This window comes from Chiloscyllium plagiosum, chromosome 8, assembly GCF_004010195.1.
Source record: "Chiloscyllium plagiosum isolate BGI_BamShark_2017 chromosome 8, ASM401019v2, whole genome shotgun sequence".
In the NCBI taxonomy this organism is placed as follows: domain Eukaryota; kingdom Metazoa; phylum Chordata; class Chondrichthyes; order Orectolobiformes; family Hemiscylliidae; genus Chiloscyllium; species Chiloscyllium plagiosum.
The window spans coordinates 102,709,507-102,722,986 of NC_057717.1; the positions used below are offsets into that span (position 1 = coordinate 102,709,507).

The following is a 13,480-nucleotide window of genomic DNA, read 5'->3' on the forward strand; positions in this document are numbered from 1 at the left end:
GAATATTATTCCCTTATCAGGAACGTTAACTTTTCTGGAATTTACAGGGAGCATTGGTGTCCAGTTGCTGTGGATGATTTCCTAGTGTTTGTAACTTTTTATCCCATTGGTAAACACTGTGCCATTTTGGCCTGGCTGATTCCAAGGAGGAATTCAACCTCAGCTACAGTGTAACCCAGTTACAGACATGGTACATTTTTCTCACTCTTAAATTGCTGTCTGTTAACCCATTGAAATGAATGAGCTAGTGGATGCTTTGGAGTAAGGTTGTAGTGTAAAGATACCCAATGTGTGCTCAACAATGGGCAACTAACTGAGGCCAGAACATTGGAACTACAAGGAGTTGGGGAATGTGTCAATATCTTGTAAAGTGGAACACGTTTCTTTAATTCATTGGATGAGAGCATCGCTGCTTAGGACAGCATTTATTACCCAAAGGGGCAGTTAAGAGTCAACCACATTGCTATGGGTCTGGAGTCACGTGTAGGCTAGACCAGGTAAGGATGGCAGCTTCCATCCCTAAAGAGTGGGCTTTTCCCCTGACAGTCAGGAATGGATTCCTGATCGTCATCAGACTCTTAGTTCCAAACTTCCACTTAACCGTGGTAGGGGATTTGAACTCAGATCCCCGGAACATTATCTGGGTTGCTGGATTAATAGTCCAGCAATAATGCCACTAGGCCATCGCCTCCTTGCTCGGGGATGGCTGGATTTTTGACAAAGATGTACGCAAAACACATCGAGGGCCATTGAACCGATCTGAGGGAAGTAGCTTGGACTGTGGGAGGAAACCGGAGCACCCAGAGGAAACCCACGCACACAGGGGGAGAATGTGCAAACTCCACACAGAGTCACCTAAGAGTGGAGTCAAAACTGGGTCCCTGGTGCAGTGAGGCAGCAGAGCTAACCACTGAGCCACCGAGCACTGAAGGCCGGGAGATGTTGTTACTCCAGTAACTAGTTGACATGGTGGCATTGTGGTCATGTGATGGGACCCATCGTCCTGAGGCAGGACTGATGCTTTCAGGGTGTAGGAGCGGGAACGTAGTTTCAAATCTCACCAGGGCAGCTGATGGAACTGAAAGTACGCTGCATAAAATCTGGGATCAGAAGCTAGTCTGGGAGTCGGTGACGGAGAAAATCTGCTGTCCCTTTCCTACATGTGACTCCAGACCTGCTCAGCATTCCAGCCAGCTTTTAACTGCTCTCTGAAATGGCTGGGTGAGTTTGAGGGCAATTAGGGAGGGCATCAGAACACAGATTACATGGCCAGCAACACCCAGGTCCCATGAAAAATTAATTTGTCTCCTTTTTGATTACAGACCATGCAAGAGGAACTCATTGAAGAATCTGAAGGTCCCTTTACAAGCGAGTATGGAATCGGACATTATGGTACAGATATCAACGATTACTTCGATGGAGACTATGATGACCGGTGGAATGAGAGATATGGACCAGCTGTACGAGTTGATATACAAGATACCCTGGTAAACCAAATATTCTCGTCCTTTAAAATTATTTATTTCAGTTAGTAGTTTAGATGCATTATATTTTGATTATTCCTGAACAACGCTACAATGCAGTCAAAGCTTTTTGTCCGTCACCCACCAGGACAGATGCAAGAATTCCAAATTTTAAAGGAAACAACCATTTTTGAGTATATTTATGCTTATGCAAATTTGTTTAAACCATTTGGTTGACAAAATGTCCCTCATTGATCAAGGCATTATATCGGAGAATGCCTCAGATGAGCTAAAGATTTCCACTCTGATGATTAATTTAAAATTGATACACTGTCCCACAGAGGACAGATGCCCTTCTAATAAGCATAGATGAGCCACACTTCAAACCCAAGTGTTTATCTTAAATCGGCTGTTAAGTGTAAATCTTAGCACATTTAGGATTGTTGACCAAACGATGTCCAAGGCTGGCCCATCTCCTGTTCTTTGCCACTGTTAAACTGCTAGTCGGAAGCATTGAGGGGGGGAATGCCATAACAAGGCATTTGTAGTCATAGGATCAGCAGGTCTAATTGGGTAGATATCTAGGAGAAAGTGGGGACTGCAGATGCTGGAGATCAGAGTCGAGAGTGTGGTGCTGGAAAAGCACAGCAGGTTAGGCAGCATCTGAGAAACAGGAGAGTCAATGTTTTGGGTTCCTGATGAAGGGCTTATGCTCAAAATGTCGATTCTCCTGCTTCTTGGATGCTGCCTGACCTGCTGTGCTTTTCCGACACCACATTCTCAACTAGGTAGATACCTGGAGGAGTCATCATGTGATGTCAAGTTCTGAACAAGAGTCAGTCTGGGTTCAGAGGACAACACCTCCAGGAACAGGCCCTTCAAGCAAGCTCAAAATATTCTCTCTGTTCCTCTCTCCACACATGCTGGGTTTCCTGCAGCATTCTTTATCATTATGTGAGGATCTAGCCCTGACAGAATCATAGAATCCCTACTGTGTGGGAGATGGCCATTTGGCCCATCCAGTCCACACCAGCCTTCTAAATAGCATCCCACTCAGACCTGTAACCCTGCATTTCCCATGTCCTAGCCAGCACATCCCTGGACATTGCAGGGAAACAGCATGGCCAATCCACCCTAACTTGCACATCATTGGACTGTGGGAGGAGACCCATGCAGACATAAGGGATAATGTACAAACTCCACACAGACAGTCACCCAAGGTCAGGATCGAACCCAGGTCCTTGGTGTTGTGAGGCTGCAGTGCTAACCACCGAGCCACCGTGCCAACAGGTTTGGAAGGCAGCCTGCATTTAAACAAAGTGACATTTCACATTTGGATGAATGCCCAGCAGTTGTGAATGTCCTGGAGCGTACCAGTGACTCTGTGTGCTCCCCCTGTCGGGTCATCCGTGTCTAGAAACCCTGTTTTTGAAATCAACAGTATGCATTGAACCAAATTAATAAGGGGTGGGTGGAGCTGTGACAAAACTCCACCCTTAAAACAAACTTAAAAACTAGATTAAGATTTGATTGTGAGAGGTGAAAATGCAGTTCCAGCTCCTGCAGGAAAAATGAAATGCATTCATTTAGCATCAGGTAAGCCAACTTGGAGATGATGTTAAAAATCACACATCACTCGGTTATAGTCCAACAGGTTTATTTGGAAACACTGACTTTCGGAGCATTGCTCCACCATCGGGTTGTGTGATTTTTAACATTGTCCACCCCAGTGCAAGTCCAAGTCATGGAGGTGATGTGTAACAGTACAATTGGGAGAAATCAAATTGCTGTGGCAACATTCACTTTTACGTGCATAGAGTCATAGAGGTTTACAGCATGGAAACAGGCGCTTCGGCCCATCTTGTCCATGCCACCCAGTCTTCACAATTAATCTAACCCCATTTGCCTGCGTTCAGTCCATATCCCTCCATACCCATCCCTTCCATGTACCCGACTAAATGTTTCCTAAATGATAAAGTTGAACTCCCTTCCGTACCTCTTGCAGTCTGGAACTATGGAGGGTGACGGTAGAGGCTCCCATGGTCTGTTCATCACAGAGCTCACCAGGGGTCTCTCTCGTTCTAACTGCCTATCATTGGCGTTTCTTTGAGCACATTATGGATGCAGCCTGTTCAGCCACTGGGTCCAAGAGTGAGTCTCGAACGTAGAGGTTCCAGCTCAGAGGCAGGAGTCATCTTGCTGCCCCACTGTAGCTTTTTTCTTTCAGAAATTTTTGAACCAACCTGTTTTGAGATTTTATTACACAGCTGTGGAGCAGATGGGACTTGAACCCTGACTCAGCCGCTACCGCAAGAGCCCCAGCAGTTTCTGTTCATGTGTGTATAAGGTACTTCATCAGTGAATACCTCCACCTGTTTTGTCCTTAGCCTTAACAGTACAATCGATAAAACGTTAACGGGAAATAACGCAGGGCTGTCGTGTGTTAGTGCAATGTATGGTACATGGTGACATGTTTTGAAGGAAGTTCATTTTACTGTGACTGGTGCTGTTCTCTGGCCCTCATTCTAGGGTGTTGTATTATTTCTAGACGCCGAGCCTGAAAGGAGAGAAGGGGGAGAAGGGAGCGCCTGCAGTCATTGAGCCTGTGAGTATGCGGTTCTGGTCCACGGTCCCTCCTTCGACACTGTGCTGTTAGGCCCCTCATCTCTGCCTGGCAGTGTTACCCCGTCCTGCCCTGGGTATCTCTCGCTCTATCTGAATCCGAAACCATAAACATTAGTCGCCTATTCAATCGCGTAGGGCATTGCATTCCCTGCCCGATCCTGGTCTCAGGGCATTCCTGCGCGTGGACAGTCTCGGTAAGATCTATCGGACTGCCACCAGGGTAGGGGAGATGAACACTGGCCAATTGCTTTCTCTCCCCACCACTGCCCCCCATTACTAGCTGTAGGTAAAGTAAGGAGTGAATTTGGGTCATTGTCTCTCTGTTATATACAGTGTATTCCTTCACTCAGGGGGAGAAAGGAAAGATTCTTTTCGGAAATCATCTCACTGCCCCCACTCCTTCCCCACCGGGCTTGTCCCATTCAACAGGGCCATGGCTGATCCATTATCCAAACATCATTTTCTCACAGCATTCCCTGGTGTCTTTGTCTTCAACATTCTCAGCGACTGAGCTCCCTCTGCAGTAAAGAATTCCAAAGGTTCACTCCCCTCTGAGTAAAGAAATATCTCCTCATCTCAGTATATCTCCTCCCGCTGTCAATGACCTGCTCTGATTCTGAGACTGCTCCCCCATGCCCTTCCTGCACCTACTATTACAGCCCTGTATGAACTGTATATGTTTCAGTCAGGTCCACCCCCCTCGTTCTTCTAAACTCCGAGGATACAGGGCCAGTCTCTTACACACGCACGAGCACACACATACATGCACACACACATGACACATACACACATGTATGTACACATACACACAAATATATGCGCACACATGTGTACAGGCACACACATGCATATGTACACACACGCATACATACACACGTACATTCACATGTTCACACACACAAATGTATGCACACAGATGTACACACAGACACATACATGCACACATAGACACATGCATACATACACACATGTATGTACACACACACACACCAGGCACACACACGTGTACACACACAAATATATGCACAGTATACACACACATGCACAGACACACATATGCATAAACACATACACATACATACACATGTGTATGTACACACACACCAGACACACACACACAAATATATGCACACACTTACGTGCACACAGAGACACACACATACATACACACATGTATGTCCACACATACACACACACACAAATGTATGCACGCACATGCATATATGCATACACAGGAGAAAGTGAGGTCTGCAGATGCTGGAGATCAAAGTTGAAACTTTATTGCTGGAACAGCACAGCAGGTCAGGCAGCATCCAGGGAACAGGAGATTCAACGTTTCGGGCTCATTCCTGAAGAAGGGCCTGTGCCCGAAACGTCAAATCTCCTGTTCCCTGGATGCTGCCTGACCTGCTGTGCTGTTCCAGCAATAAAGTTTCAACTATATGCATACACACACACACGTGTATATCACCTTATAGATTGGTACTACTCAAACCAACAGCGATTAAGTCCTTACATTTACATTTTTGTGTTTTGTTTGAAGGGAATGTTGCTGCCTGGACCTGCAGGACCCCAGGGACCTCAGGTAAGTGTTTGTTTATAAAAAACAAGCTTCTTTTTCACATTTTAAAGTAAATTGGTGACTGACCCCCCTTCCCCCCCCAGAGCCATTCCATTGGAAGACTGGCTGCAGTCTGGGATCACACAACTCAGGGTCTGACATAAACCCACATCAGTCTAGCCTCACATACATATACAGCAATGAAAGAGGCCATTCAGCCCATGTCAGTGTTGTCTAACAAAGATCTGACTACACTCACCCCATTTCCCAGCTTTTACGCAGCTACAGCAAGGTAAGTGAGTGCATAAAGAAAGGATCCCCTCTCAACCCTCACTGCTTCAAGGAAGGTAGCCATGGCCTTTCCTATCAGCCCTCCTAGCTCAGACCCTGTAGCTTTCTGGTCTAGGCTGTTATTAGATTTCCAACTCATTTAACTCACTATGCTCAGCATCGAGAAGGTCCAGATGAGGGGCACAACTCCAGCCCACCTTATAACCATTAAATTGTTCTCCGTACTTGATTGTGGGAACAGTTTCTCACTACATGCTCTGCCCAGACACCTTGTGATGTTGGAAATCTCTGTCGTGTAGTGGTTAAAACACTCACCTCACAAGCGGAACGGCACGGTGGCACAGTGGTTAGCACTGCTGCCTCACAGCGCCAGAGACCTGGGTTCAATTCCCGCCTCAGACGACTGACTGTGTGGAATTTGCACATTCTCCCCGTGTCTGCGTGGGTTTCCTCCGGGTGCTCCGGTTTCCTCACACAGTCCAAAAATGTGCAGGTTAGGTGAATTGGCCATGCTAAATTGCCCGTAGTGTTAGGCGAAGGGGTAAATGTAGGGGAATGAGTGTGGGTGGGTTGCGGGTCGGTGTGGACTTGTTGGGCTGAAAGGCCTGTTTCCACACTGTAAGTAATCTAATCCCTGATTCGAAAGTGGGCAGAAATAGTGACACGCCCTCATTATCGGGGAGTGAACTGAACATAGCTTGTCATTAACTATTCAAAATGACGACTGCTGAAGCTTTTTGCTGTATTGATTGCTGTAAAATGCAAGTGACAATAAGTAAGTCATTCATTCGTTTGCTCGAATCCCCTTCTCAACCTTCTCCAGAAGGAAAACAGCCCCAAACTCTCCAATCTGTCCACACAACTGAGGTCAATATTTGTTCCCTAGCCATAGTGCTCACTGGCCAGACCAATATCTATCAGCCATTTCTGTTTGTGTTGTTTTTACATCAGGCAGGCGTTTGGTTTTTATTCCCCGGGAATGAGCATCACTGGCCGGGTCAGCATTTATTGTTCATCCCAAATTGCCCCTGAGAATTTTCTGGAGAGTTCAGAATCCTAGAGTATTACGGCTCATTGTGTCTGCGCTGGTTATCTAAAAACTATCCTCACTAGCCCTGTTTTCTCCAACTTTACCCAAAACCTTGTACATTATGCATTTCAACTGATCCCCTAAATACTTCTGAAAGGGTTGTGATTGTTCTCACATCTATCACCTTTTCAGGTAGTGAGTTCCAGATTCCCAGCCCCTTCAGGGTGAGAGAATGCTTTCCTCAGTCCCCTCTGCTCCTTTCAATTGTACCCCCTGGTTATTAACCCCGCTACTCGGTGGAGAGGTTTCTTCCTATCTGGAATCCCTACAGTGTGGGAGCAGGCTATTCAGCCCATCAAATCCACACCGACCCTCTGTAGAGCATCCCACACTAACTCAGTCCCCTACGCTAACCATACATTTCCTTAGGCTGGACATTATGGGCAATTTCCCATGGCCAGTCCACCTAATCTGCACCTCTGGGAGGAAACCAGAGCAAACCCACACAGACACAGGGCAAACTCCACATAGACAGTCGCCCGAGGCTGGAATCGAACCCAGGTCCCTGGCGCTGTGTGGCAGCATCGCTGACCACTGAGCCACCGTGTTGCTCATGTCTATGCCTCTCACAACCCTGTGCATCTCAATCAGGACCTCCCTCAGCCTTCTCTGTTCAAGGAAGACCCACCCCAGCCTACCCAGTCCCTCTTTGCTTGGTGGATCTGGGGCTGAATGGCCTCCTCCTCTCTTCAGAGCTGAACGGCTCCAGCCCAGGTATTTTAACATCGCCTGGAATATTCCCTGTCCCTCATGATGACTTTCCCTGCTCCACATACTGGGGCTTTGCTGCCTCTGAGATATCGATCCGGACTGATGTACATGTGTCTGGAGTCAAACATTGACTTCTGAGTGGGTGCTCAACGATGAGATATAAATCAAAGGAGCAAGAGGGAAATTAGAAAGAAATTGCAGCCAGTTTCTTTGCAGCAGATCACAGCAAGCCCCATTATTTTTGGTTTCACTCACGATGGGTCTCGCTGTTTGTTTGACTGGGACTGGGAAGGGGCTCAGCTTTCCCAGTGTCGTCAGGACATTTACACTGTTTTGGCTTTTAGAGAAGGCCTAATCAAACAGAAACCCTCCTGGATACATTTCGCTTTCGCTTTGAAATGTGCCGACATAACTAAATCAGTTATGTCCCAAAGTCTGAACCCTGTTTGCCTGAATTCAGATTTGTTCCCTCGCGCTCCCGATGAGGACGGGGAAAGCTGGTGCATTGATGTAACGCCTGTCACATCCTGAAGGCGCTTTGTTGCCCCCGGGGCTGCTTTCCATTGCATTGCAGCAGGAAATGCAGTATCCAGTTTGCACCCCGGCAAACCCAAGCAGACAGCGCTGATAGACGGAGTGACAGTGATTGAGGGGTAAACATTGATAAAGATACGGGGGTGAGGTTGTTATTGTGCGGTAGGATCCAGCAGGGATATCCGAGGCTGAGTGGAAGGAGGCCGCAGAGGATGGTTCTATTGGTAATTGGATGCAAATTTGATTGTGTGTTTGGGAAATGAGTAGGCCCGTGTTGATGGTGCATTAGTTGGGATAGAATTCTGACTGGAAGTGTATCTGGACTCTGGACTCAACAGTTTTGTCTCTGGTGTTTTGACCAAGTCCTCCATAGAACTGTGAAGCTGGATCATTTTCTTTTGCCTGAGAGTCTTGTCCTTCATTGCTGGAAGGATTGTGTTTAAAAGCAGGGAGGTTATGTTGCAGCTGTACAAGGTGCTGGTGAGGCCACACCTGGAGTACTATGTGCAGTTTTGGTCTCCTTACTTAAGAAAGGATGGACTGACACTGGAGGAGGTGCAGAGGAGGTTCACCAGGTTGGTTCCAGAGTTGAGGGGGTTGGCTTATGAGGAGAGACTGAGTACACAGGGATTATATTCATTGGAATTTAGAAGAATGAGCAGGGTATCTTATAGAAATATATAAAATTATGAAGGGAATAGATGAGGTAGAAGTAGAGAGGATGTTTCCACTGGCAGGTGAAACTAGGACAAGGGGGCACAGCCTCAAAATTAAGGGGAGTGGATTTAGGACTGAATCGAGAAGGAACTTCTTCCCCCAGGGGGTTGTGAATCTATGGAGTTCCCTGCCCAGTGAAGCAGTTGAGGCTTCCTCAGTAAACGTATTTAAAGCGAAGACGGATCATTTTTTGAACAGTAAAGGAATTAAGGGTTATGGTGAGCGGACGGGAAAGTGGAGCTGAGGCCATGAAAAGATCAGCCGTGATCTTATTGAAAGGCAGAGCAGGCTCAAAGGGCCAGACGGCCTACTCCTGCTCCCGGTTGTTATGTTCCGATGTGGGATTCATTGTCCCACGCACCTTCAACAGTGTAGCACTCCCTCAGTACTGTCCTGGTAGTGTCGGCCAACACTTTGTGCTTGATACCTTCAAGTAATTTCTGAACTCTCAGCCTGAAGACTCGGGGAGTTGTAGTGACACTGCAGGGGGAAGAGATCACCACCCCCTGAACCACGGGTTTGGGTCCCATGCCAGGGCTTGTGCCAGTAGTGTAACCAGACGGGGGCACAACGCTGACAAACTGTTGCATTGTTGGACGAGCCATTGATCTGAGACCCCGCTCTGCCTGCTCTGGTAAACCCTCTTGCATCTCGTGATGTAAAGAGCCAACATCCTCTTGGCTGATGGTTGGGCCACTATTCCTCTCACTCAACACCAGTAAAAGAGAACAAATTAAACACTCTTTCGTATCTTGTGAAACATTTCGTGCGGAAACTAGCTGCTGTTTTGTTGAGACAGCAACAGCCAAGATCTCTTGTTTGGAGAGACCCTGGAACTGTCTGCCTGTCATTCCAGAAAGAATGCAAATCCTTCTATCAGGTTAGAGCGAGCTGTAGGAGAGGCTTATTTTATAGAGCTTGTTTCTTATTGAAAAGCTGAGCTAGCTGTAATCGTCAGTTTGAAAGTTTAATATGAGGTGGTTTGCACTGAATGGAAACATGCAGAGCTGAAGGCACTGAGCTACCTGGGGACCCTGGCTGGATATGGTCACAGTAATGAGCTGGGATGTGAAGGGTGAATGCAGATCAGATATTGCAGTGTCGATTGTCCAGACGCAGTCGGGATTATCAGTGGCAATGTCTTATGGTCCCCTTATGTCACAGAGTTCTTGTCCTCCCAGTCCGGAGGAGGTAACAATGGCTTCTGATTGTGGACTTACAGACAGAGAGACTCGGTGTGAGGGAGCACAGGCCACTTTAAGAAGCCTCTTTCCCCGACATGGAGTTCCCATAGCGAGCAGATGTGCAGGACCCCGTTTTCTGATTTGTGATCGGGTTGTGAGCAGTGCTGTCAGGGCCAGTACCTTATTCAACCCTCACTAAAGCCCCAGCAAGAGGGTTCGAACCCCCTTTCATATACCTGCAGCTGGGGAGCAGGCACATGCAAGCTGCGACCCAGTCACAGTGAAGAGTTGAGGGAGATTCTGGGGTCCTCTGGACGTACGTTAAATTGGAGCTGTTGTTAGGCCATTCGGTCCATCGGGCCTGCAGGACCATTCATAGGCACAGAAAGTAGGAGCAGGAGTAGGCCATTCGGCCCTTTGAGACTGTTCCACCATTCGGTATGATTATGGTTGACCATTCAACCCCATTCCCATTTTGGCCCCATTCCCTTTGATCCTTTTCCTCCAAAGAGCTATATCAAACTCCTCCTTGAAACGATTCAATGTTTTGGCTTAACCACCTTCTCTGACAGAGAATTCCACAGGCTCCCCCACTCTCTGGTTGAAGACATTTCTCCTCAGCCCAGTCAAAAATGGCCTACCCCATGTATTTAGTCTGTGACTCCTGGTTCTGGACTCCCTTGGTCATCAGGAATGCCCTTCATTCGTTTACCCCATCTAGCCATCTTATAGTTTATAGGTTCCTATACCGTATTGGACTTTGCCTCCACTTTCTTAACCATTTCCCTATATGCCTCTAGATCCACAGAGTCCAAAGCTTGTCTATCCCTGCCTGAAAAGTGTGGAAGCTCAGTGTTTTGGGCTGGAGACTTCCAAAGATTCATGACCCTTTGATTGAAGTAATTCCTTGCCAGCTCAGTCTGAAATGCTCACGCCTTCACCAATCTCACTGTAGACCCTTCCCAAGTTCCTTCTGAGACTGGAATGGGACCTCTCATACTTCCAAACCCCAGAGAACACAGACAGTTACTCTGCTGAATTTATTCTCTGGTGGCGTGTGTGTGTGTGTGTGTGTATGTGGACCCCCAAGGCCAGTGTGTGGCTGTGAAACCAGACGTCAATGCGCCCCACACCGATTAGCTTATGCCTAACCTCTGAGCATCGAGGGAGCACAGATTTGGAGCCCGTTTATTCAGAGACCCCTTGTTAGAGGCCACTCCCATCATCCCAGTGGCGAACCCAAGTCAACCATCCTTGCAACATCTCCAAACCTAGTACATCCTCCCTTAAATATAGAAACCAAGACGGGGGTCCACAGAATTCTAGACATAGTCTCGCTCAATGCAGCTTTGATGCCCTTTCCATGACTTTGCCACCCAGTGTGTCTTTGTGATGGGCATGAGGCATTGATAAAGGGGATCTTGGAGCATGCACACACACAGACACACATGCACACACATATGCAGACATAAACACAGATGCACACACACCAACATAGATACACATGCACAGACACACGCACACACAGACACATACAAAGGTACACACACAGGCACACACACACACAGACACATACCCAAACACATACACACCCACATAGACATACACGCACACCCACATGGACAAACACAGATGCATACACATACACATACACAGACACACACAAGCACAGACTCACACACAGGTGCGCACATTGATGCACACACAAGTATGCACACAGATGCACACACAGAGACAGACACAGACACACATGTACACACAGACACGCATAAGCACACAGACAAACACACACACAGGCATAAACTCATACAGACTCACATGCGCACACTGACACACACACAAACACACATGCGCACACTGACACACACACAATCACTGACACTCTCAAACAGACGCACACATTTTAAATGGGATCAGTTTTCCCAGGATGATGAAGGAGTCTTCTTCCAGTTACCTTGGTCCCGTCTCCTGGGGGATGAAGGACACAGTCAAAATACTTGCCCCTTGCGTCCGTTCGGCATTTTCCCAGTGACAGAGCGGGAAAGAGAAATCTGGTAAAGATTAAGTATCTCTGGAGAATATTTTTCGCTAGCTCCAGCTGCAATCACGTGATGTCAGAACGGTTTGACCTCTCTTTTCAACTCTTTCTGACAGGGTCTTCCAGGAACTCCAGGGCTGAAGGGTGTGCGTGGACAGCCTGGTAACCCAGGGCAACCGGTAAGTGTTGGCACTCGATCATCATGGTAGCACCCCACGGAACTGAAAGCTGGACCCTGGGTATAGCCCCTCAGAAGGGGGCATGGCCACAGTTACTTCTACCCTCATCTGGGGTTGACGTGGGGAGAGGGTCACAGAGGGTTCTGCCAAGATGCCCTAGGCGGAGGATCGGTGGGTCACTGAGGATGGCGTTACTTTGGGGCAAATTTTCCCACGTTGTGAGCGAGGGCAGCAAGGAACATTGCAGGCTGTTCCTCAAGAGAATCTCCGAGCTGGGGATATTCCTGAGCCTTTGTGCAAGGGGCTGCCCATGGGCTTTTCAGGAACATCCATGGGTTCTGACTCTCAATGCTTTCCATGTGATGTTTCCGCTCCCTTGCGCAGTAAACACTACAATATGCTGGACAGGTCTCTGCTATTGTTCTCCGAGTGGTGAGGGGAGAGGCCATTTGAGATCAGACGAATCTGAGCCAACAGATGATTCGAAACACATACAGTGCAGCAACAAAATGCCACGTATCACAGCAACAAAGGATATGAGCCACACGTTTTACGAGGGGGAGGAAGATTTTGGAGGTAATTAGTTCAGGCTCACTGAATCCTTTAAAGACGTTTTGACCAGGGATCTGGAAACCTACAAATGAGAAGGTTGACATGTCTGAGAAATTTCACACCTTGATAATTGCCAGGCAATTTATTTTTTTTTAACATATTCTCACTGTCATTTTTGTCTGATTTGTGTTAACTTCCCTCACTTTCATCCTCTCCCTATCACAGTCTCTCCTATATGATTTGTCTCACCATCTTTGCGTTCTCCGTCCCCACATTCAAGCCCTTCTTAGCTCCCTCGCGTTGTTTCTAGTCTCCTTCCTTACCCCTTGGCCCTTCATTCCAGCGTTGTTGCTTCTCGTTTCCCCGTCGCGTTCTTGGGAGGCCCTCGCCATCCATGTTTACCCCAATCCCTCTCCCCTCAAAGTAACCCAGTCCCACACTGAGCCAGCGCAGTGTTAGGGAGGGATGGTAGGCGAAGGGGACGGGGGAGCTCATTGGGAGGGATGGTGGTGGGGGGTGGGGGGCGACATTGGGA

General features: G+C 47.7%; 1 protein-coding gene across 1 annotated transcript in view; it reads left to right on the forward strand.

Annotated features, from left to right (window-relative positions):
* The window catches only part of LOC122552376 (collagen alpha-1(V) chain-like), a 290,918-nt gene that overhangs the window by 107,075 nt on the left and 170,363 nt on the right, over positions 1-13,480 (forward strand). Inside the window, exons 8-11 of the mRNA XM_043695125.1 lie at positions 1,323-1,487; positions 4,012-4,068; positions 5,632-5,673; positions 12,331-12,393. Of these exons, the coding sequence (XP_043551060.1) occupies positions 1,323-1,487; positions 4,012-4,068; positions 5,632-5,673; positions 12,331-12,393 (327 nt within the window). The remainder of the gene's footprint in view (positions 1-1,322; positions 1,488-4,011; positions 4,069-5,631; positions 5,674-12,330; positions 12,394-13,480) is intronic.